Below are 23,591 nucleotides of genomic sequence, written 5' to 3'. Positions count from 1 at the left end.
ATAAGTGAAAATACGTAACATAAATAAAACTACTATTGTGCGTCTTATTTACAGCGCGCACTTTTGATGACCTCGATCAGTGTTTTTCAACCTTTTTCATGACGCGACCCCCCTAGCATGAAAAAAACTTTTGCGACCCCCCGACCGTTCGCTTTTTTTCATGCCTTTTACGAAGATGTTGTAGGGACCAAATTCTTCAATATTTATTTATTTATTTATTTATTAATAGGTACAGTTACAGTACATAGAATACTACTTATTTAGTAAAAAATACAGCTACAAATCACTTACAAATCTATGGACCAATTACAACTGCACACAACTATGCCTAATAACTTAAGTGCTTAGATAAAACAACAAAAACTAATGTTAGCTACAACAACAACTAATCCAACAATCTAATCAGCATTTCTTAATTTATTTTTAAAAACCCGAAATGTATGCTGGAATATGTCCTTGTCAACGTCAAGACTATTGTAGGCCCTGCACATTCTGTAAATAGGGTGATTTACTGAGACATTATTTGTAGCGAGTGGTACATGAAACAGCTGAGGTCGACGCACTGAACGTTTCGGAACCCTAAACAGTATCTTTTGAAGCAGTGAAGAGTCGAGTGCACCATTCACTACTTTATGCAAGGTGCAAAGATCTACCACATCCCGACGGTCTTCCAAACTGCTCATTCCAAACTCCCGAAGTCTATCCTCATAACTAGGTAACTTGCGTCTAAGTCCCAGTCTACAGCACAGACCTCTCAAGAATCGACGCTGAACAGATTCCACAATATAAGTATACAACATTTGCATAATTATATTTCGGATAAATCTAGCTTTAAACCTTTACTGTTTTTTTACTGAGGTAGTTTTTACGACCTCTCGCGACCCCCCAGGGGGTCGCGACCCACAGGTTGAAAAACACTGACCTCGATGAATACCTACTTAGCGGCGCCGCAGCGTAAAAACTAACAAGAGTAAACTAATGTTACATCGGCCAAATCGTTATCTAAGGGCGTTTTTTTAGCTAGCGGGCACATACAGTCTCATAAAATAGTTACAAAACGACAGTCGTGTAAAGATGCTCACAAAATAAGAGCTATTTAGTATAGCTCGGTTACGTTTAGGGTTCAAGTAAAGAGTAATTAGTAAGCTCCAGGATAGTCTAACCGTGCGCGCGCATGCCTCAGCGCGTCGCCAGCTGGCCGTTGATCCAGTCCACGTCCTCGCACATGCGTGGGTCCGCCACGCGCAGCGCCGCGCGTTTGGCCACGAAGTAGTACCACGGCGACACTGCGCGGATGCAAAATAAATCGGATCAGCAGGAAGACTTGATAGTAAACCGGTAGAAATGAGGAGATCCGCTCAAGTGGCAGTGGGCGGGGCATAGCTAGTAGAGACGGTGGCCGTTGGGGCAGAAAAGTTTTCGAGTGGCGACCGCGAGCCGGAAGACGTAGCGTGAAGGTCGCGGGAAGAGCCTGCAGATGCGGGCTCTGCACAAGGCCGGTCGTTATGGAAATCCTTGGCGGAGGCCTTTGTCCAACAGTGGACGTCATTTGGCAGGACCCATACGTGATAGGTCTATAGTTTAAATAAATTACTCCAACTTCCGCTTATGGCGGTTCTGTTCGCCGCGCGAATTCCATGTGCTTCGCAACGGAACAATAATAAAATACTCCCAACTCCCAGTAGACTTGTTCTCGGTTGGTGTTAAGCTGCCAAATCAAGTGAATGCCAAACCCCTAAGTGATGTGATACTCACACACGCGCTGGATAGTGAACAAGGCGATGAGCAGCGGCGAGGAGATGGACTCCTTCTCTGTCCACTTGTCGAGCAGCCAGGCCGTGTGCAGCACCACCGACGCCACCATGTACGCCAGGCACACCGAGCCCGCCGCGCGGAACTTGCGGATCAGCACCTCCACCAGACCGGCCTGCCGGAAGCAAACGATACGAAAGGAGTCACACAACTTATAAATCCGCCTCGTATAGATGACCCACGCTGAACTGTCCCACCAAACTCAATGACAGGGGGGCGCTACCATCGTTCAACTATATGGTTTCCAACATGGCAAAAATCGGAACTAGCGATCCGGTATTGACGGTGGCGCCCCACTGTCATTGCCAAGTCGCAACGCGCTAGGTCTTTGACGTCACAGCTACTCGACATGCATCGAAGTGCGCGCGTTTTCTCAGCCAGTTCATCAAAAATCTAATTCTAAATGACATCTAATCGCGTCTAGCATCCACATTTCCTGATGCCTTTCAATACTGATTGACCACCAGAAAAGCCACCTTTTTCCTGTACCTAACCAAGTTATGTACATATACGCGCGCAACTTAGATATTCTGATGTTACCTAACTCGAGTTTTATCGATTTGATGAAGAAGCAGTATAGGTAGGATGTATTGCAGGTATACATTTGTATGAAAATATTGTTTCCTTCACAGATATGGATTAGATCCATATCTGTGGTTTCCTTGACCTAACTTCACCCTTGTCCATTGTGAGATTTAAACCCATTTATATTTTAATACAAACTATTACTACTGCCGCGAATGAGGAATACCCATACCCATATTATCTCTATTAAGTTGCAACAAAAGTAACGGTTCGCCCTGGTTCGCCCAAACGCATTTGAAAGAAAGAAAGAAAGATACATTTATTACAGTGGACATCACACAAATACAGGCAATTACATAGACATGACAGTGGCACATAATAATAAAAGAAGACAAAATAAAAACAAGAGTAAACTGAGCAGTGCCACCCATTCACCAAAAAGATGCCCACTGCAACGGGACCCCACTCAGCATATGCCGTGGCCCACGGTGACGAAGGCCACGGCGCTGGTTTTCAGTGTGCCCCATGCCGAGTGAGGGTCACGGACCATTGGTAAAATAAAAAAATAAAAAAGCTGCATAAAAATTGTCTAGATAAACATACATAAATAGTAATATTAGTGCACAGATAAATACAAAAGGCGGGAAATCGGTAAGGATGATATTATGACTACGTTTATTAAGAATACTAATGAAAAGAATACTAATAAAAAGATAAAACTGTTTGTATAGGTGTGTGTGTAGTAATTGTGTTAATGTGTAATATTCGTAAAGAGTGACATTGTTACGCGTTGTTGAGTGTCTCGAGATTTGATTGATTTGTGGTGAATCGGTTGATTGTCGGGATGGGTGCTCAACAGAAAGAAAGTCGCCCCGGGTGCCAACCCATGCGTGGTGAATGTGGTGATAATAAAAGCTAAAGTTTAGCTAGAGCTAAAGATACACATAGTACCTGGAATAGGTATGTTGAGAACAGCGTTATCAACATGGTAGTGATGGAGAGTACCAGAAATAAATCTTGAAATCTGAAAAAGAAATAAATTTTATTAATTATCTAAGTAAAATACCCAAGTAATAGCTGCTGAAACTTAAATATTATGTTTGTGAACTTACATGAATATTACAAGAAGTCCGTCGCGAGATCTCGGGAACAAACTTATACAGTTGAAAAACAAATCGAATACGATGGCCACAATTTGAAACATTAAGCAAAAACTGTATCTTGACGTAGAAAGCTTCATTTTGGAGCACGAATATTGCTTACGATTTTTGTGCACTCTCTTCTACTGCAAATGCTAATTGCAAACAGGCGCGCGTTTAAGACGCTGCCGGGCCCGGCGATATCGGCTGTATTGATCACGGGGTGGAAACGCCATAGAGTTTGACAGCTCCATAGAGAGTGAATTTTTTTGACAGTTCCGAGAGGAAGTGACTTTTTTTATAGTTGTCCTTTGTTTGTATGCGACAATGGTCTTTTTCGTGTTTGGAATCAAGTTAGTAAACATTTTCGAATTACAACTTCAACTTTTATTTATAAATTATTTTATTGAATCTATTTGCATTCTATAAATGAAATGATTATTTAAAAGTGTATTATTTCGAAGTCGTAATTTTCACTTTAATCACTTTAGTTCCGTCTCAAGTCCACAACTGTGACATTATTAAAAAAATAAACGTCAAAAATTTTCATCGAAAAAACGTGTTTTTCTAAACAAATTTTGTCTAATTAAAATCAATAATTTCTCAATCATTATTAATAAGAACTACATGTGCATGGATTGCCTGTTGGATTGATGTTTGTTTACGAAGAAATTTCTCTCAAGTAAGATATCCACTCGAGAAAGGTTATTGCAGCTTGCAGCAACATCATGTTTTATCAAGTATTGAACCACACAAAGGATTAAATCTTCATTACAATATCATTCATAACTCCATTTAAATCAATGGTAACTAAATATTTATCGTTTCATGGAGTAACAACATACTTTGGAGTTTGGACCCAAAATACAATACACGTAGGTACATTGCAGGCATAGATTGCAGGACACAGTGAATGATACGTGTTTTATACAGTGAATCTAAGTACCTATTTGTTTCAGGTTAATATCGAACTTCGAACTTATAAGGTGATAAGCTGCAATTACAATAAAAGTGCTTGCTATGGAATCACCGGTGCTGCTCATTATTGTCAACTGGTACTTAAAATCCAGATGAACCAACCTTTACTTCCTATTCAAATAAGTTTAGAAGAAACCTATAAGCAATAAAACCAGACCAAGAATGCTTGATTACAAACGATGAACTCATTTCATTTGCAGGTTATGCCATGACATAAATGCATTAAATTAGGAAGATGTGTATTGGATGAATTACCCAGATAACAATTAAAACAACTTCTGTTGATAAGAACATTTGGTAAGTACCTTTAAAATTTAAAACACCCTCAAAATGATTCTAACCCTATCCTCTGATGCTTTTCGACTAGGATCAAATAGAAAGACCTAAAAGTTAATTTTTTAATATACAGATTGGTGGAATCCAGATTCTGTGAGTGTACATGTAATTGATTGACAAGTACACATTTGACAAGGTAAATTAATTTTATTTAACAAAGTAGTGCAAATCTAGAAACAAAACAGACAGTAGGTAGGTATGGTAGATAAGACGGATCACTTGTTTATCTGCTGTACTCTTAGTAATATTAGTGTAGAATGTAGATGATGTAGGAGATTACAGTCTTATGGTGACATGTGCATCTTTTTGCTTTAAATTTACAAATATTTCATTTATATTTTACAGGTGGTGAGAAACGTGTAGATCTGGCCTGTACAGTGGCTATTGGATTGGACAGAACCAAAGTGAGAGTGAACGTGTGAATTTATGGAGAACATTAAACTATTTTACTATAAGTCATAACGCAACTTATTTTGTATGAGTTACATACACATGTCAAGCCGTGAGTACATTATGTAAAAACTAAAACAATGTACTGTAATCATAATAGTAACTGTAATCTTTTAAAATCCAATAGTTTTAATGCTTATTGATTTTCGTAAACAAAATATTTCATGTTATATTTCATCAATAAAGTTTCATTTGATACTTCAATAGTTTTATTTTTAACCGCAATACATGAAAAGGAACGGATCATAAAAAAGTATGACAGGTATATTTAATCTGTGGGCGGCAGACGCCATATTGTATTCAGCGCCACCTACTGGACAATCTAGCTCGGTACCAGTTTGTTTATCGTTCAACCAATACTAGGGCCGTTTCCTATCTGTCTTTAGACATACTCTCTAATCTGTGGTATTGATTTATTGAAGTCACGTGGGCAGACCAAAAGACTGCTTTGTTCAAGTTATTGATTTTCAAGTTGAAGCACAAGCTAAGTGCACAACGTGGTTTGAATAGAAAGATATTTGTTTTCAAAGAAGTATGCTAATAGTAGTAAGAAGAAGCAAAGTATGCTAAAGAAAGTGTGACTAGAAGAATTTCAGTGGATTAACGCATTATATTCTTATACTGGGCTGTATCATCAATGTTTCATCGCTGCATAAGTAAATTGAAAAAAAAAAAGTCTATATGACAGTGACATATAATGTGTGAGAGATGTCAAGTTACTCAATTGTCAAAATGACAGATAAATATACGACGAATGCAGGCAGCATGTTTGTTTTCGTTCTATTTGAATGAATAATTTAATATTTATTTAGTGTAACAAGTTTCTTTAGCTGTGAATTGGAAACCCTTTTTGTATTTTGACGAATAAAATTAATTAACCGCGAAAAACTATGACAGGGGACGAGCGTGGTCGGCGACGAAGCAGCGACCGACACCGCAGCCCCAGTCGCGATAGGCACAGAAGCAACGAAAGGGACAGGCCTGACCGCAGCAGAGATCGTCACAAGGATCGCGAAGCAACTCGTGATCGAAGCAGAGACCGTGAACGGGTGCGGGAGCGCAGTAGAGACCGTGAGAGGACTCGGGAACGAAGCAGGGACCGCGACAGGCCGCGCGAGTACAACAGGGACCACGAGAGGACTCGGGAGCGAAGCAGAGATCGCGGCAGACCTCATGACCGGGACCGAGTTGGAGGCCGAAGCTCATACAGAGAGTTCAGTGGTGGTGGACTTGGCAGTGGTGGAGGTTTGGATCTTTTTACATGTACCTTTTGGTTCCATTGTTGCAATTATATTCTTAGCCTCAGTTGCACCACCTTAACTTTAAGCCTATGTGCAGACCATCAATTTTTCGTCGGCTGATAGTTTAGTCGGGCAGTTGATCAGTAGGGGTATGTATGAAAGTGCACACATTACACTGATTTGATTTGGCCGATTCTTCTTACAAATAAAAATCGGGCCCAACTATCGGCTAACTAAAAATCGATGGTTTGTGCCTAAGCTAACCATAACAGATTTTTGACGTTTAATATAGTTAGGTAAGATGGTGCATCCTAGGGTTAATGAGCATGATAACAGAAAAATTGATCTTTGTGTCATTGCTTATTCATCAGAATCACTAAGAATGTTAATGTTTATTTGTAGGTTTGGGTAGTGGAGGAAGTGGGCCCAAGACTCGCTACAAGCCCCAAGAGGAAGAGTTCTTGGACGCCCGGCGGGAGGAGCGTGAGAGGATTGGACTGATCGGTGTCTCTTCTGTTTGGGGCAAGTCCCCCATGAGACCTGAGTAAGTTTTTCTAGAAATCTTAGCTTATTTATATTGGTGATGTTTTAGAATTGTACCTTAAAAGATGCTCATCAAAATTATAAGCTTTATTTGTTTATTTCATAACAGCTCTGAAGAAGAAACTTCACCGGCAGAAAACAGCAGTAAAAGTAAAGAGAAAAAGAAAAGCAAAAAATCCAAAGATAAAGAAGACACAAAGCAAAAACTAAAAAAACTGAAAAAGAAATTGAAAAAAGTAAAGAAAGCTCGCAAAAAAGCAAAAAAGAAATCCAAGAGCTCCAGCAGTGACTCCAGTTCAAGCAGTGAGGAAGAAATTTGGGTGGAAAAAGGAAGTAAGTTTTAATTTATACATTATCTATCCTATCCTAATTAACATCTCAATACTTATTGCTTCACTACATTAGCATTTAGGTATTACAATTCAAGCAAATCAATCTCGGCATCTTCTTTCTCGGTTGTTACACTCTTGTGTGATTTATTGCTGTATTCATAGATGTGATTTTTGTTATAGTTAAGATAAGAAAGACATGTTAGGATTGATAGGTCTACTTAACTACTTATACAGGGTGTTAGGTAAATGGGTATATGAGCCGACACTAGCCCATGTTAACATGGTCATTTAAATGGTATGGTGAAGTCAGAAAGTTGATGTCATCATTTTAATTTTTTTAATTTTCATACAAAATAAATTTTATAAAATCGGATTTGTATGAGATTGGTCATATAGACCATGTTAATATGGGCTAGTGTCAGCTCATATACCCATTTACCTAACACCCTGTATTTTGGTAAATGGTTCTTAATATTTGTTTTATCGTGGCAGAGGAACACGAAGTGGAAGCGGGCAGCAAGTCGAAGTCCAGCAAGCGGCAGGAGGAGGAGCTGGCCAGCTCGGCGTTCGGGCCGGCGCCGCGCGTGGGCTTCGCGCTGGGCCACAAGGACTTCGGGCGCGCGCTGCTGCCGGGCGAGGGCGCCGCCATGGCCGCCTACGTGGCCGAGGGCAAGCGCATCCCGCGCCGCGGAGAGATCGGACTCACCTCCGACGAGATCGCCTCCTACGAGTCCGTCGGATACGTCATGAGCGGGAGCAGGTGTGTACCTAACCTATACAGCATCGAGTAGTCCCAATCTGGCGCTATTAATTGGTAGCTTTTCAAACCGAGGATTATAATATAGAATAGTGACTAAAGCCTTGATCACACGTACCGAGTAAAATGGCGAGACAGTAAAATGTTTACTCGGTCGAGACAGAGTTTTGGGCTGACACTGTGTAGGTTTGTTGTCGACACGAAAAGAAAAGAAGAAGAAGTTCGAGTCACATACTCGAGCGCTCGGCGTAATGTTCATACACACCGAGTACTCTTCTCAGCACAGGCCCATTTATTGTCGTTAAGCAGAGTTAATACTGAGACATGTTAAAATGCTTTCTAAAGCCTACTTGCAAAAATAAATGAGTTTTAAAGCCCGGTCCGTGAGCACGTAGAATTTTGTCCAATGACCCCTAGCTACCCATCCTTATCGCTCGCGCGTAATTATATTACTGTCGCGACTGTGCGACTGGCACCCGCAGTGAGTGTGCGAGCGCGATAACAACATAATTACGCGGGAGCGATAAGGATGGGTAGCTAGGGGTCATTGGACAAAATTCTACGTGCTCACGGACCAGATTATACGATTTTTTATAATATCCTGTCAGTGTTCACTTGCTCACATGTGGTGTCGTACGATTACAGACACCGTCGCATGGAAGCCGTGCGCATCCGCAAAGAGAACCAGATCTACTCGGCCGACGAGAAGCGCGCGCTCGCCGCCTTCAGCAAGGAGGAGCGCGCCAAGCGCGAGAACGCCATCCTGTCGCAGTTCCGCGACGTGCTCAGCGCGCGCTCGCAGCGCCGCGACTCCTAGCCCCGCCTGATGCGAGGACCACCAACGTGCGCCGCCTGATGCGAGGACCTCCAACGTGCGCCGCTTGATGCGAGGACCTCCAACGTGCGCCGCCTGATGCGAGGACCTCCAACGTGCGCCGCCTGATGCGAGGACCACCAACGTGCGCCGCCTGATGCGAGGACCACCAGCGTGCGCCGCCTGATGTGAGGACCACCAACGTGCGCCGCCTGATGTGAGGACCACCAACGTGCGCCGCCTGATGCGAGGACCACCAACGTGCGCCGCCTGATGCGAGGACCACCAACGTGCGCCGCCTGATGCGAGGACCACCAACGTGCGCCGCATGATGCGAGGACCACCAACGTGCGCCGCCTGATGCGAGGACCACCAACGTGCGCCGCCTGATGCGAGGACCACCAGCGTGCGCCGCCTGATGTGAGGACCACCAACGTGCGCCGCCTGATATGAGGACCACCAACGTGCGCCGCCTGATGCGAGGACCACCAGCGTGCGCCGCCTGATGCGAGGACCACCAGCGTGCGCCGCCTGATGCGAGGACCACCAACGTGCGCCGCCTGATGCGAGGACCACCAACGTGCGCCGCCTGATGCGAGGACCACCAACGTGCGCCGCCTGATGCGAGGACCACCAACGTGCGCCGCCTGATGCGAGGACCACCAACGTGCGCCGCCTGATGCGAGGACCACCAACGTGCGCCGCCTGATGCGAGGACCTCCAACGTGCGCCCGCCGCCTTCAGCAAGGAGGAGCGCGCCAAGCGCGAGAACGCCATCCTGTCGCAGTTCCGCGACGTGCTCAGCGCTCGCTCGCAGCGCCGCGACTCCTAGCCCCGCCTGATGCCAGGACCTCCAGCGTGCGCCGCCTGATGCGAGGACCTCCAACGTGCGCCGCCTGATGTGAGGACCACCAACGTGCGCCGCCTGATGCCAGGACCTCCAGCGTGCGCCGTTTGATGTGAGGACCACCAACGTGCGCCTCCTGATATGAGGACCACCAACGTGCGCCGCCTGATGCCAGGACCTCCAGCGTGCGCCGCCTGATGCCAGGACCTCCAGCGTGCGCCGTTTGATGTGAGGACCACCAACGTGCGCCTCCTGATATGAGGACCACCAACGTGCGCCTCCTGATATGAGGACCACCAACGTGCGCCGCCTGATGCCAGGACCTCCAGCGTGCGCCGCCTGATGCGAGGACCACCAACGTGCGCCCGCCGCCTTCAGCAAGTAGCGCGCCAAGCGCGAGAACGCCATTTTTGTTTGATGCGAGGCCCCTAGCGGGCGTCGTCTGATGCGAGAGCGCTAAACGTGAACGTCATCCTCCGTAATGCTGGCTGACCGAACGCGTCCGACTCCCGTGCTGAACTTGCAGCTCACCGAGGCTTCGCTTGGTGAAATCATTGGGACAGAGAGACGAAGAATTGCAATTAAGTAATCGTGTTATACGAAAAAGTATGCATAAAGAAATGGCAGAAATGGATTACTAATGTTTGGCCAAAAAACGTTTCCCAAATTATCACATCGCAAACAACGTTTCGCAAATTTTCATTTGGCAAATTCTCATTTGGCAAAGCAACTTGTTGCAAACTTTTAATTCGCAAATGTTTTTTTTGGCATATTATTGTTTAGCAAATTATTGTTTGGCAAAGTATGGTTTGCCAAATGTTTCATTAGGCAAAAATATTTCACGATAAACTATTTACAAAATAATTTGATTGGTGCATAGAATGGTATACAAATTAGCTTGTGGTTATTATTTTGTTTAGTGGGGAGTTAACATAAAATTTGTTCTACATTAATTTCCTTATTTCATTCTTTGTATCGAAATTTCCAAATGATTCAATAACAATAGAGGTGATTCTAGCGCTCGGCGGCCGCTGCCGCGGCACGCTTCGCTCGCCTTCGCGCATTAAGGGTCACTGTTCTAACCTAACCTAACCTACTATTTTCTGCAATACCTACTTTTTGCAACCATACTATTTTCTGCAATGTTTTACATAAAATTATTGTGAAAACCATGATCATGTGCCTTATGCTTTGATTTGTGGGTAACGGTGGGTAAGTATGTGAAGTGTCAATTTGACCAAACAAATTATTTGGGATATAATATTTGGCAACATAAAACATTTGCTATATAAACATTTGCCAAGTAAAATTTGGCCAAATGATAATTTGACCAAATGAATTAGTTGCGAAAAGTACAGTTGCTAAAAGTTCATTTGGTAAATGAAACTTTGGCGATAAGTTGTTTGCGAAGTGAAATTTGGCAAAAAGTAATTTGGCCAAACGGAAGGATACCGGCAGAAATACATCTGATGAAAAAGTAAGCACCATAGTTGCCTTACTTCCATACATTATTATGTATAACACTGGAATGTGAAAAATCTGAACAAATTAATTAACGAGCTGTTAAAAGTATTCAAGAAAACTAGAGAATGAATCTTAATGATAAATACCTAGTTAATCAGATCTGCCCTATTTGTTTACCAAAACAAATAATGGCTTTTTTGTTCATCGTCCTTGTTTGCGCTATCAATTTGTCGAGTTGTTGATAATGGAAATCTGAACTACCTAACTCAATTTTAACAGGCCTTTTTATGAAATTGTAATGTAATTATTATTATATTTATTTCGTAAACTAAGCATTATTTGTTAAACTCATGATATTTTCATCATGAATCATATTCTGAATAAAAGGAAACATGTTTAAAAATAAATTCTTTATTATGTAAACATATTTTATAGTACAAAAAATATAATTAAATTCTTAATTGCTATAGGAGAGCTTCCATTTTAATTTAACTACATTAAACTAATAAAAAGTGCACTTTACCAACATGTGATTTTTTGCTAAATATACTATAAAATTATTTGTTGAGGGTCAGAGGATCCTAGACTATGTTAAATGACTTAAATCTACATAATAATTATGTTGTATTTGCACCAGATAAAGTAACATCTATGATAACATGATTGTATATTGGTAATACTAGTGAAGTATTGAATAATTGGGTTCAATTCTTGTGATAATGGGTATGTAGGAAAAGATAAAAAAGACGTAATTGCATCTCTTGCCTCGCAGCTTACGCAAACCCTATACTAATGTCGGTCAGTCTTATGGTATAGGAAATGTATCGAAAAAGTTTAGTGTAGAAGTGAAAAAATGCAACATGTAATGAAAAGTAATATCTTGTTAAGATAAAGTCATTTACGAAGTTGTGGATTCGATAATATTCAGTTGTGGATTTATTTCATTGGATTTTCATCAGAAAAGTCTTAGTAAACTTGCACACCAATGTAGATACATTTCATCACATTATAGGTACTCGAGATATGTTTTTAGAGTGAGAAAAATGTACATACGAGTACACGCCGGGGAGTTTTGCTGCTGCGTATTTAACGAAATTTCGACCAAAAAGTACTTCACTTTCGACTGAATCCTTTACGACGCAGCGGCGTTACATCAGCTATAGTTTGGTCTGTGAGCACGTAGAATTTTGTCCAATGACCCCAAGCTACCCATCCTTATCGCTCGCGCGTAACATAATTCTCGCACGCACACTGCGGGCGCCCGTCGCACAGTCGCGACAGCAATATAATTACGCGCGAACGATAAGGATGGGTAGCTTGGGGTCATTGGACAAAATTCTACGTGCTCGCAGACCAGGCTTTATCAACGTTAACACACAGGCGGGGCCGGCTCCGGCGCGTCACTCGAGCGGCTCGTACTGCGCCAGGCGCGCGCGGGTGTCGCGCAGCTGCTGCGCCAGCGCCTGTGCCGCCGCCTGCGCCGCCGCCAGCTGCGCCCGCAGCGCGCTCGCCTCGTCCTCCGCCGGCTCCACCTCGCTCTCCAGCGCCTCCTCCGCACCCTCGGCCGCGTCCACCGGCGCGTCGATGGAGGGCAGGCTGAAGCCGCAACTGCGAACGATCGTGGATCTGTCATCACCCGCGTCGACGCCGGTCGTCGTCTCGCAAAAGTATGTGTCGCAGACGTTCATGAGTACGGACACTAAAGTGAAACGCAAGTGCGCCACCTAGCGGCGAATCGGCACAACACCGCTTTGGCGCGCTTCGACAGAGTCGTAACGGTCACGGCGGGACGGATCGAACTCACTTTCGCTCCGGACGCCGACAAGAGAAGACATCGTCACGGAACTGTCCCACGTTTCACCTAGTGCCTATTTTATCGCTCGACGAAGTCTAGATTGTAATACTAAGAACTGAGTGCTGATTTTGAACTATGTTTGACGATTATTAAGTGTTCGAACACAAGTCTCATTCATTAACATCAGGTGCGATTGTGGTCAAATACCTGCCTTGTTATGCATAAAAAAAAAAAAAAAAAAAAAAAAAAAAACTCATTGCACGATACCCTATTTCGCCCACAATATCTGAGGTTCGAATCCCTGACGAGCCGACATATCGTCCATTTGCGACGACACTGTGATATATCAAAAACAGTGGTTTTCCAGAAAACGACTTTTTAACTTTTGAATGACCATAACTCTTAAAAGAAGGTTAGGATTACCTAATTGTGTATGAAACGTTTAAAGATTAACTATTAATGAATTTAAATATTTATAGTAAGACATAAATTTGCGTCTAAATTGATGAAATTATAGCGATTGAAAAAAAAAGAGACAACTTATCACGTTGTTCTAGTAAAAAAATGATATTTTGAAGGTGGTAAGTTCAGTTGTCACGTTGAAGATGATGTAAAAAAATATATTTACATAAGTCATTATTTAGATAAAACGTTGATCTTGAAATTTTTATTTTTATTTTAATAACATTACAATCAGTAAAAATGAGGTAATTATTGGAACAGGCGAATATTTCGCTTTGCTATGTTAAATTGCACTTTTTTTTTTATTTATTTTTTTATTTTTTTTATTTTATTTTTTTATGTGATAGGAGGCAAACGAGCAGACGGATCACCTGATGGTAAGCACTTTTAAAAATATTATCTAAGTAGACAGACAGTTGTAGGTATACATACAATATTTAAGATCACATTAAGTTTTCTTATTCTAAAAATTAATGCTTATCAAAATAAACGAAAAACTCTCAAAAGTAAAATCTCGTAAACTACTACAAAAAAAAACACAGTAAGAGTATTAAGTATGTATGTATGTATGCAGAAGAAAAAATTGTAGGTAACTACTAGGTTACTAAATAAATATTTTATAACAGACTAGTTACGACAATTTAATCCTAAAATTACCAACGCAAAAATCGCCGTCCCCGGTGAATAAAATGGCAAAAAAGCAACATTTTGGTACCTTTTATGGTATTTTAATTTTTTATACTTATTTAAAATTAAATTTATAAAAGATATTTAAATAATGTAGCCATTTTATTGGCGCAGTTTTTCTATAATAGTTATATTGCAATATTATTATACAAAACAATGTTGCGCCCGCCAAAGTATATTTGGGCAATAAGCGATAAAATTCCGTCAATTGCTGATGATCTGTAATTATATTAAAACATTAAAATACCGTTTTTTCAGAAAGCAAAACATAGCCAATACAGCTAAGTAACATTGAATAATTACATAATAATAAATATATAAATATCTGGGGTCATCCAACGCATTGCTATTCTAGCATACTTCTACTAATAGATAATTTTGTTAGCTATTGTCTTAGATTAAGCTAATCTAAGGATATCGTATGATAATATAAAATATTTTGCTTGTTGTGTCTGTAAAAACAGACAGTCGTATAAGTATGTTTTATTTGCACTGTATTACTAGTATTTGAACTATTCTTCAAAACGAATGTAAATGTTTATCAGTCTACATCTACTCGTATTAGTTCCGTCGTTGTTGTAGCTCAAAGATACCCTTTCACAGCACTCGCATAGCGCTGTTAGTCATGTTGTCGGATTAGGTTGTGGAATTGCTTCAGGCAGTACATCCCCACAAATGTTAACCTTTGCTTTTATGCATTACTAGTCCCCATCTGTAATGATATCTGGAGTTTAGTATTACTGTTTAGCGTATACAACGTGACAAGTAGATATACCATTCAATTTCAATAACATGCATTCTGCAATAACAGAACATCAACAAATGACCTACAACATATTTCCAATATAGGAAACATTTTCATCATCTACAACGTTACTAGTTAAGATGTCCCGATGATACTTCGATTTTCTTACAAGAATAACGTGACATATAAATAATTTCTCTTTTACTTTGCTTTTTGTTTTAGAAGAACATTGTGATAAGTATGACTTGCCACATTGTCGAAGAAAATAAAAATATTTTAAAAACTTACCTTTGTCATCAATACCGCGGTATCCTCGAGATGTCACGTTTTTCTTAAAAACGAAGAGCACCTCACATCTCAAAGCGCAGGTGGCAACTGAACTGTCACAGTGTCGAAGCGAACTAGATCGCCGAACGAGCCAGCGCTATAACGTAATATTTTGTCTCTTTCTCTCATAGTATTGTTGTTTTTGGAATAACAAATACCCTGTTTTTGGAGATAAAAGAACGCAAGATTGCGGTCCAGAATTTCGGTAAAACAAAAAATCGTATATGTCGGGATGTCACAGTGTCGTCGCAAATGGGCGATATGTATATCCGCTCACTTCTGCGAGACCACTATCGGCGTGGACGCGGGCACGGCTCGCGGCGCTCGGTCGGCGGCGTCGGGCTTGGCGCCGGCCACGAGGCGCTCGAAGTTGGACTTGTTCATGATGATCTTGAAGGGGGCGGCGGCGGCGGGCGCGGGGGCAGCGCGCAGGCGCCGCACGCGGGGCGCCGGCAGCACGCGCGCGTCGCTCGCCAGCTGCACTATCTTCACTTGCTGGAACGTGAGATAGAGTAGATGACGTCGCCGAATCGCATCAGGCATTTTTCGTCGTTCATTTTGCAATTTGTTCAATGTCAAAAAATTCTAACAAAATATAAATTTTATTTATGGACATTTTATATTTAGCTATATTAAAAAAGAACAAACTGCTTAGGAAACATTAATTAAAAAACATTTTGGTGTCTTAACGTCGTTTTGAAACGTTCACGTGTTTAAACGAGGAGATGTTCACCTGGAGATCCTGCGGAGTCATGACCTTAGCTCGCGGGCGCGTGTCGCCGCTCGTCGAGGCCCGGTTGTTGACCGTGAATACCTTCGGGAGAGACAGGTTTTTAATCGATCGACTTCACAAGTGATGTAAATTTTGAATAAAAAAAAATAATGACGCTGTCAGGCTTATTTCAGATCAGTTTCCAAGTATCCTTCTCGTACCTTGACGCCGTGGGGCGTGGTCCGCACGGGCGTGGCAGTAAGCACCATGCCGCGCGGCTTGGGCGCGGGCGCGGGCGCCGGCTCCTCGCTCTCCTTCAGCATCAGCTTGCCGGCGTCTGCGGGAGAAGAGGCCACTAGATCACTTGCGCTCGATATTATGTATGATTTAGATTTCATGTACCATCGTTTGGGATGACCTTAGTGGTCGGTCTCAGTGTCGATACATGGCTCAACAGTGGCGGGACATGGCTCAACAGTGGCAGGCCATGGCTCAACAGTCGGGTCATGGGTCAACAGAACCGGGCCATGGCTCAACAGTATCAGTGATTCAAATGCATTTGTCGACAGTAGAAATCGTCTGTCAAATAATTTTTAGTAATCAATTTTGAACTGATTGTCAAGGTAATACAGTTGAAAATTGAATATCAAAGCCAGACGATTCCTAATGTCATTCTGCCGATAGCAGATGCCAAATTTCCAATATCGCGTACGAAGACGGAGAACTTTGTCAATATAGTGTTCTATAAGGGTCATAATTAGTGGATACCGACGATTTTTGCGCTGTCATCTCAACGACTGCCCACCGTGTCGTTAGAGCAGCAGGTTATAGCTCATCAGAGTCGGGAGTTCGGGCCATGGGTCGCTGGGCGCTCACCGGAGAGCACGACGGTGCGTCCGCTCTGCAGCGCGCTGAGCACGGTGGTGGTGGTGTCGGGCGGCAGCAGCGTGATGCCGTGCCGCTGCAGCAGCGCCGCGGCGCCCGCGCGGCCCTGCGTGCTGCTCTCCGGCTTCTGTGGGGCACACGGCTCTTTAATACTTTTCATCTGAGACCGCCTCCGCTGGTCGTAATAAATTGAATGAAAAGGGTGAAAGTTAGTTGTTGGATTTGAGGGGCTCATCATTTTTTACTATTTATAGCGATTGTTCGATCTTTAAATAAATGTTACGGTCAAAGTGAAATTTATGAATAATCGCCGTTTATTATGAATAATTACCGAATGATTTGGTAAATGTGATTAATATGAGGTCATTTATGTGTGTATAAAACTAAATAGGCGGCTTAGGGGTGGCCCAAGGGCCACCCCCGCCGCACCTTAACCTATTTTTCACTTTAAATCAAAACATTATGTTATAGGTATCATGGAAAACTAATATTATGAAAGAAACACTCCAAACTCATTATGCCAATTTATATTAATAAATGATATCAAAACGTTCAAAAGTTTGGCTGTACACGAGCACGTACACAAGATGTTGTTCTCTTTTATGAAATTTGTTAGTACTGAGCTTGAATTATTAAATAATCACTGTTAAATGTGATTCATTTATCACTTTTACCGCGACTGTCGGTAATTATTCATAATAACCGGTTATTATTAATAATTTTCAATTTATCACATTAACCGTAACATAAATAATAAAATAAAATCAAAATTGGTTACATACTTCCGTTTTGGCTTCTGGCTTCGCTTGTTTTTCTTGGGCCGGTTTTGGCTTGATTTTTATTTCCGGTATGGGCTCTAAAAGTCAGAATAACTTATATGAAATATCAGACGGTCACTGGTCATTCTATTAAAGTATAACTCAGGTGCCGAACGGGAGGTAATCTTACTCGTCGGGACAGTGGTGAACGGTATCGCTCGTGGGATTTCAATCGTCGTCGTCGTCGTCGTAGTTTCTTCCACTTGACGATCTGCAAAAAGGATACACGTTTTTAATTAGGTATTTTACTTTACACCAGCGGTTCCCGAATGGTGGTCCGCGGAACCCTGGGGTTCCGTGGAAAGGCCGCAAGGGTTCCGTAAAAAAATATTATCCCACGTTTCGTGACCGACGTTGTTCGCTCGCACCGACTTGTTTACGCACAAGGGAGGGGCAGAGCGTGCCGGCGGAGTAGTACGGGGGTTCCGATAGGGAAAGTATAATCAATTAGGGTTCCTTGGCAAAAAAAAATTGGGAAACCCTGCTTTACACAATCCGGAGGCATCTAAGAGTGTAAGTCTACCTGGCATGAGCGCGCGAACGGAGGGCGCAGTCTCACGCAGCTTGAGCTCCTCGTCGATGAGAGCCAGGATATGCGCGTGGCCCTTAGCGGCGGCCAGCTGCAGCGGCGTCCTTTTGAACTTGTTGACGGCGGCCGCGTCCGCGCCGTGCCGCAGCAGCGCCGCCGCCGCGCCCGCGTGCCCGCGCTCGGCCGCCCAGTGCAGCGGCGTCATGCGCAGCATGTCCCGGCAGTCCACCGCCGCGCCGTGCGCCAGCAGCAGCTGCGTCACCTCCGCGTGCCCCGCGTACGCGGCCAGGTGCAGCGGCGTGCGCTCCACCTGCGACACGAGTAGGGTTCATCATCATCATCATCATTTCAGCCACAGGACGTCCACTGCTGAACATAGGCCTCCCCCAATGACTTCCACATCGCACGGTTGGTAGCGGCCTGCATCCAGCGCCTTCCCGCTACCTTTATCAGGCTTGTGGGTGGACGTCCTACGCTGCGTTTTCCGGTACGTGGCCTCCATTCCAGAACCTTGCTGCCCCATCGGCCGTCAGTTCTGCGTACTATGTGCCCAGCCCACTGCCACTTCAGCTTGCTGATCCGTCGAGTTGCCAGGTCCAAAACCACAAAAGCCGGACTCTGTGCTTCGTTTGGCCGGACATTTAACCCTAAAAGCCGGACATGTGACGGGGGGAGGGGGTGCAATTAGTGTCATAGCTCACGAGTGAGTATTATCATCATCGGTTGCCCGACGTCCTGATGCGTGCGCTTCTTATTATTCTGTGGCTCGACTTTCGCCTGGCGCGGTAGCCAAATAAAAAGCCTAACAAAAGCCGGACAGGCCGGACATCGGTTATTTTGGCCGGACACGCAATCAAAAAGCCTAACTATGTCCGGCTTTATCCGGACGCCTGGCAACCCTAGACACGAGGAGCTTTGTAACGCGCGCCCGGTCTTTATGATGTGAAGAACGCTCCTGCACACGACGCCGCCGCCGCGCCTTTGCACTGTTTAAGGCCTATTCAGACCTAAGCGGTATTCGCTACCGTCTGCGGCAGAGAAAACGCTCTAGCCGCGGTACTTGATACCTACTAAATACCTGAGCGAAACCCGCGTGGTACGTACCTCTACCCAAAGCGGCAGCGAATATCGCTCAGGTCGCTCTAGCCGCGATACTTGATACTAAATACCTGAGCGAAACCCGCGCTGTTTGTACTTTTTCGACTCCCACTCCAGCGGCGCTTAAAAAGCATTGTTGACTGTTAAGTTTTCACTTGTAAATTCTGTAAATGTCTGCTATGGCATATGGTCTATTTGCATCTTAACTTCCATTTGCGATTACCTATAAATGGCTAAGCAGATACATAATTTAAGGTCCCATTATTTGTATTGTATTGCTGTTGGTTATCCGAATAAAATAAAATAAAATAAATAAATAAAATAATAAAAGTACCTCTACCCATAGCGGCAGCGAATATCGCTCAGGTTTGAATAAGCCTTTATACGCGCCGCGTGAAAACCGCTGCGGCGCCGCCGCCACGCCGCTCGCGAAATTATGCTTTGACGGCGGGGTGGCGGCGGGGCGGCGGTTTTACTCGGCGCGTATGGACAGTGTAGGAGCACAGAATAATAATAAGTACTACGTACAGAAGTTTTACTTCGCGAAGGTATTTAAAAAAATGTATGCTCAATGTCATTAACAATATGGTGTAATTTAGCTTGTCTCAAGAGTCAAGCAAGTTTGTCAGAAGTTTTGTTGACAAACGTCAGTGATCGGTACTGCGCCGAAGCTATAGGGCTGACTTCGGTAAAATGATGTGACGTGAGGTGCCAATCTGCAGAAAATGGCGGAGGAAATACATGATTTAGCATGAATTATCATGAATAATATTAACTACTTATTTACCTCTCAGTGTCTTCAGGCAACTTAAAAAAGTACATTCTGTGTTTTTATTATTATTTAGGCAGTTAAATACTGCACAGTATTTAGTACACCATTTTCTTTATTTTTTTCCATCATACACAAGAATACGCGTGCGTGAGTCAATGTTCGCTCGTATGTGAGGCCTTGTCGAATAGTACTCTTGTAGGGGGCAATCGTGCGTGTTTTGTTTTCGATGTAAACTCGCGGAGATGAACAGGCCTGGTAGGAGCGCGGCGGCGGCGCGGTGGCGGCGTCGTGTGCAGGAGCACGGACGCCATGCGGCGAGGTGACGTACCTTGGTGCGCGCCTCGCGCGACACGCCCGCCCGTAGCAGCACGCCGCACGTCTCGACGTGCGCGTTGCTGGCCGCCAGGTGCAGCGGCGACGTGCCCAGCTGGAACGAACGGCTCGTTTTAATCTCGAACGTGAGGGGGGTCTATTCCACTTTGATCACCTGGCTTTGATGACCCAGGTGATCAAAGTCTACTTCCAGTGACAATTTAGTGTCCTTTGATCACCCACGGATACTATGCCCTGGGTGATCAAAGTGAACTCCAGTTAAATTATTATTTTAGTGTCCTTTGATCACCTACATACAAATTACACCTCTGAATAGTCACATAAATGTCCAATTGTTATACTTACATATTTTGTTTTATAACATTTTTTATATTTTCTAAAAACCCTAACAAACAAATTGGACATGTATGTGACTATTCAGAGGTATAATTTATTTATAGGTGATCAAAGGACACTAAAATAATAATTTAACTGGAGTCCACTTTGATCACCCAGAGCATAGTATCCGTGGGTGATCGAAGGACACTAAATTGTCGCTGGAAGTGGACTTTGATTACCTGGGTCATCAAAGCCAGGTGATCAAAGTGTATTAGACCGTGAGGGGGACCGAGGACGGCTCGCTCGCCGCACTCACCCAGTCGTTAGTGAAGGGCGCGCCCATGGCCATGAGGTCGAGCACGAGCGCGGTGTCGCCGGCGCGCGCGGCCAGCAGCAGGCGCCGGCCCAGCTCCAGCGCGGCGCTGGCCGAGCGCGCGCCGCCCGCGCCCGCCGGCAGCGCGTCCGGCTTCCGACCGGACAAGTCTTCCAGCTGAATGAATGACACAGATAATGAGGACTATCGTTTTTATACTTAACAGTTGGCACCCCTGGCGATTGACAGGACCTTACTCTACAGTGGCGCCATCTTGATGAGTGCAAATACTATAGTCCTCCTACCACTTTCGCGCTCACCAGTTGGCGCCACTGTCTTCGCTACTAGCAAGTGACAGGACCTTACTCTACAGTGGCGCCAACTGGTGAGCGCTAAAACGATAGCCCTCATTACTATTAGAGTATTGGCTCAGTGCTCGACTGAAGCTTGCGGCTAAATCCTCCTCTAAAACGATTAAATCCTAGCGAAGTCAATAGAAGTTGGTAGATCTTAATAAGGCACTGCGATTCAACCTCATTGATTTTTACTTCGCTTACGAAAAGCAATATTATTTGCTTTAACACTGAGTGTATGTAAACCATATCGAATAATCTGTAATCCTGTTAAGTCACTTCATGTCATGAAGAAAATATTTTATAAAGATTGATAACTTGCTACCAAATGTCTAACTTCTTCTAGATATGCACTACAGCACAGAACAAGTTCACAGTCAATAATCAGAGTCATTCAAGAGAAATGACATTTATCAGGCCTTCAACAGAACATGGCAGAAAAGACTTCCGTAATACATAAAATAAATATTTTTACTCAAAACTTTCTGCGGTATGTTGAGGTCTTATGAACCAAAAATGCTTTACATTCTTTTCTGCAATTTAACTGATTTTGAAGGTCCAATTGTTTAGATCTCTGTTAACTTAGCTAAGCTCTTCTTCATCAATAAATTTTATCTGTAACACACAAAACAATGTATAACCAGGCACAAAGTTACATTTTTAGATCGTGTTAGAGGATGTAGTTTGTGTCATGGTGATGTATGAGTTTTATGGTGGTGGTGTATTACCTAGAAGCGTCAATAACAATAATGTATTGCACAATTAACTGTGAACCACAGAAAACCATTTTGAGCTATGCAGTAACACTTACCGAGATGACCTGGGGATGGCGGTACACTACATCGTTGGCACTCTCTGTGTCCATGTCTTCCATGTGACTGGAACAAGGAGGTGTTCATAACTTTAGATAATTCCATTAATTGTAAATTCGTTTGAAATACCACAACACCTTTTTAAACCTTCAGCTCCTTAGGTCAGAAGGTAGGTTAGGAGCTTTGGATTGCCAACAGGTACTAAACAAACTTTTCACATATTTTGTAAAGCCATTTTATATAAATCACGAATACTTTAAGTGAATACTCTTGCAAAACTTGTATTATTGATTTAGGTTATAATTTTCAAAATGAAAGTCTACAAATAGGGTCAACAATGCCAAACATTACTATGATTATTTTGGGTTGGAATATGTACAGCAGTCCAATAATTTAATGAGAAATCGATCAATTTACTGAAATAATAACATAATGAAATAATTTAGACAAGTTGATAAACAAAACATTTGGGTATTAGAAATTACTAAATTACCACTTCAATGAATCCATACAAGGTCAATGGGTGCACCATGTTTATGTATCGCAACCCAAACAAAAATGTTATCACTATAGTCAACAAAGCACACAAAAAAGCGATCAAAGTTTACTTTTTGCGCCATCACATCAAGTGAAACACAACAGGATGAGGATGTGTTGTTGATCGCTAGATGCAGAAGAAAACCATACCGCATAAGTCGCCATAACTTCCTTTTCCTGTCTAAACGGAAGTGATAGCTTCGATATTAAACTTTTCTGTCGCCAACAAAAAATTCAATAGTGACTCACCTTCAACTGTATTATTCAAAAACCAATTTAAATTAGGACTTAAAAGCATCTATTAATATTTGGTAGTTTACAGAATGCAGACGTCATTATTTTTGGCGATTTGGTTTGGCATGGCATGAACAAGATTACAACCGCGAAAAACTTTGTCATCCAAGATGAGGTCCATCAAAAAATTGTTACCTATTATGTAGGTAACAAGTAATGTTATTATAATTTCAATAATCAAAAAATATTGTCTGTTTTTATTTAATTTATGATAAAATTGTATCCGTAATAATAACGTTATTACGTTATTCGTGTTAGTAACGTTACTGTGATAATTCTAAAAGTATTGTTCGATTATTACACTAGATGGCGTGTTGGTAAGTCAGGCAAAGCAAAGAATAGTGGCCAAATGCGAAGAGAGAAATCGACAAGTCAACATCAATAGATTATTTTTATTAATCTAAGATTATTACGTGGATTCCTGGCAATGAAGTATGCTGTATGACATTGCCTTGTGCCGATTTTACGTAGATTTTATCGAAACAATACCATAGGATATGGAGCACGCCACCATTTATTAATCTAAGATGCCACCACAGAACGCCCTAAAATATCCGGATGTC

The 23,591-nt window shown here is 42.8% G+C and overlaps 3 protein-coding genes and 1 long non-coding RNA gene across 4 annotated transcripts; 2 read left to right on the top strand and 2 right to left on the bottom strand.

Annotated features, from left to right (window-relative positions):
* Nucleotides 1–937: 937 nt before the first annotated feature.
* On the bottom strand, nt 938–3,687 carry LOC135073693 (transmembrane protein 138). Its single transcript, XM_063967829.1, has 4 exons — nt 3,450–3,687; nt 3,289–3,361; nt 1,756–1,927; nt 938–1,286 (listed from the first exon to the last, which is right to left on the bottom strand). Exons 1-4 carry the CDS (start codon nt 3,575–3,577, stop codon nt 1,180–1,182), a joined length of 480 nt encoding a protein of 159 aa, XP_063823899.1. The 5' UTR covers nt 3,578–3,687; the 3' UTR covers nt 938–1,179.
* Nucleotides 3,688–4,021: 334 nt separating this feature from the next.
* On the top strand, nt 4,022–5,643 carry LOC135074060 (uncharacterized). Its single transcript, XR_010257742.1, has 4 exons — nt 4,022–4,351; nt 4,436–4,751; nt 4,864–4,926; nt 5,136–5,643. It is a non-coding gene; the product is annotated as an uncharacterized LOC135074060 (long non-coding RNA).
* Nucleotides 5,644–5,984: 341 nt separating this feature from the next.
* LOC135074059 (NKAP family protein CG6066) lies at nt 5,985–8,943 on the top strand. Its single transcript, XM_063968364.1, has 5 exons — nt 5,985–6,485; nt 6,884–7,025; nt 7,134–7,357; nt 7,849–8,116; nt 8,759–8,943. The coding sequence occupies exons 1-5, from the start codon at nt 6,131–6,133 to the stop codon at nt 8,928–8,930; spliced, it is 1,161 nt and encodes a 386-aa protein (XP_063824434.1). The 5' UTR covers nt 5,985–6,130; the 3' UTR covers nt 8,931–8,943.
* A 6,584-nt stretch (nt 8,944–15,527) lies between these two features.
* On the bottom strand, nt 15,528–22,961 carry LOC135074088 (ankyrin-3). Its single transcript, XM_063968393.1, has 11 exons — nt 22,885–22,961; nt 22,197–22,263; nt 21,036–21,209; nt 20,397–20,495; nt 18,193–18,508; nt 17,800–17,880; nt 17,634–17,707; nt 16,843–16,978; nt 16,188–16,303; nt 15,988–16,068; nt 15,528–15,749 (listed from the first exon to the last, which is right to left on the bottom strand). The coding sequence occupies exons 1-11, from the start codon at nt 22,887–22,889 to the stop codon at nt 15,528–15,530; spliced, it is 1,371 nt and encodes a 456-aa protein (XP_063824463.1). The 5' UTR covers nt 22,890–22,961.
* Nucleotides 22,962–23,591: the final 630 nt, after the last annotated feature.

This window comes from Ostrinia nubilalis, chromosome 8 (genome assembly GCF_963855985.1).
Source record: "Ostrinia nubilalis chromosome 8, ilOstNubi1.1, whole genome shotgun sequence".
NCBI classification, from domain to species: Eukaryota; Metazoa; Arthropoda; class Insecta; order Lepidoptera; family Crambidae; genus Ostrinia; species Ostrinia nubilalis.
This window is presented reverse-complemented; position numbering and strand designations above follow the sequence as displayed.

Bases quoted from the DNA above. Each gene is read 5' to 3' on its own strand.
- LOC135073693 (XM_063967829.1), bottom strand. From the start codon at position 3,577: ATGAAGCTTTCTACGTCAAGATACAGTTTTTGCTTAATGTTTCAAATT. The intron at 3,362-3,449 runs GTAAGTTCACAA...TTTCTTTTTCAG, and splicing joins GGACTTCTTGTAATATTCAT to ATTTCAAGATTTATTTCTGG. The intron at 1,928-3,288 runs GTACTATGTGTA...TGCTTCCGGCAG, and splicing joins TCTCAACATACCTATTCCAG to GCCGGTCTGGTGGAGGTGCT.
- LOC135074059 (XM_063968364.1), top strand. From the start codon at position 6,131: ATGACAGGGGACGAGCGTGGTCGGCGACGAAGCAGCGACCGACACCGC. The intron at 6,486-6,883 runs GTTTGGATCTTT...GTTTATTTGTAG, and splicing joins TGGACTTGGCAGTGGTGGAG to GTTTGGGTAGTGGAGGAAGT. The intron at 7,026-7,133 runs GTAAGTTTTTCT...ATTTCATAACAG, and splicing joins AAGTCCCCCATGAGACCTGA to CTCTGAAGAAGAAACTTCAC.
- LOC135074088 (XM_063968393.1), bottom strand. The intron at 18,509-20,396 runs GTACGTCACCTC...CTCGTGTCGCAG, and splicing joins CGCGCGAGGCGCGCACCAAG to GTGGAGCGCACGCCGCTGCA. The intron at 17,881-18,192 runs GTAGACTTACAC...TCCTTTTTGCAG, and splicing joins CGTTCGCGCGCTCATGCCAG to ATCGTCAAGTGGAAGAAACT.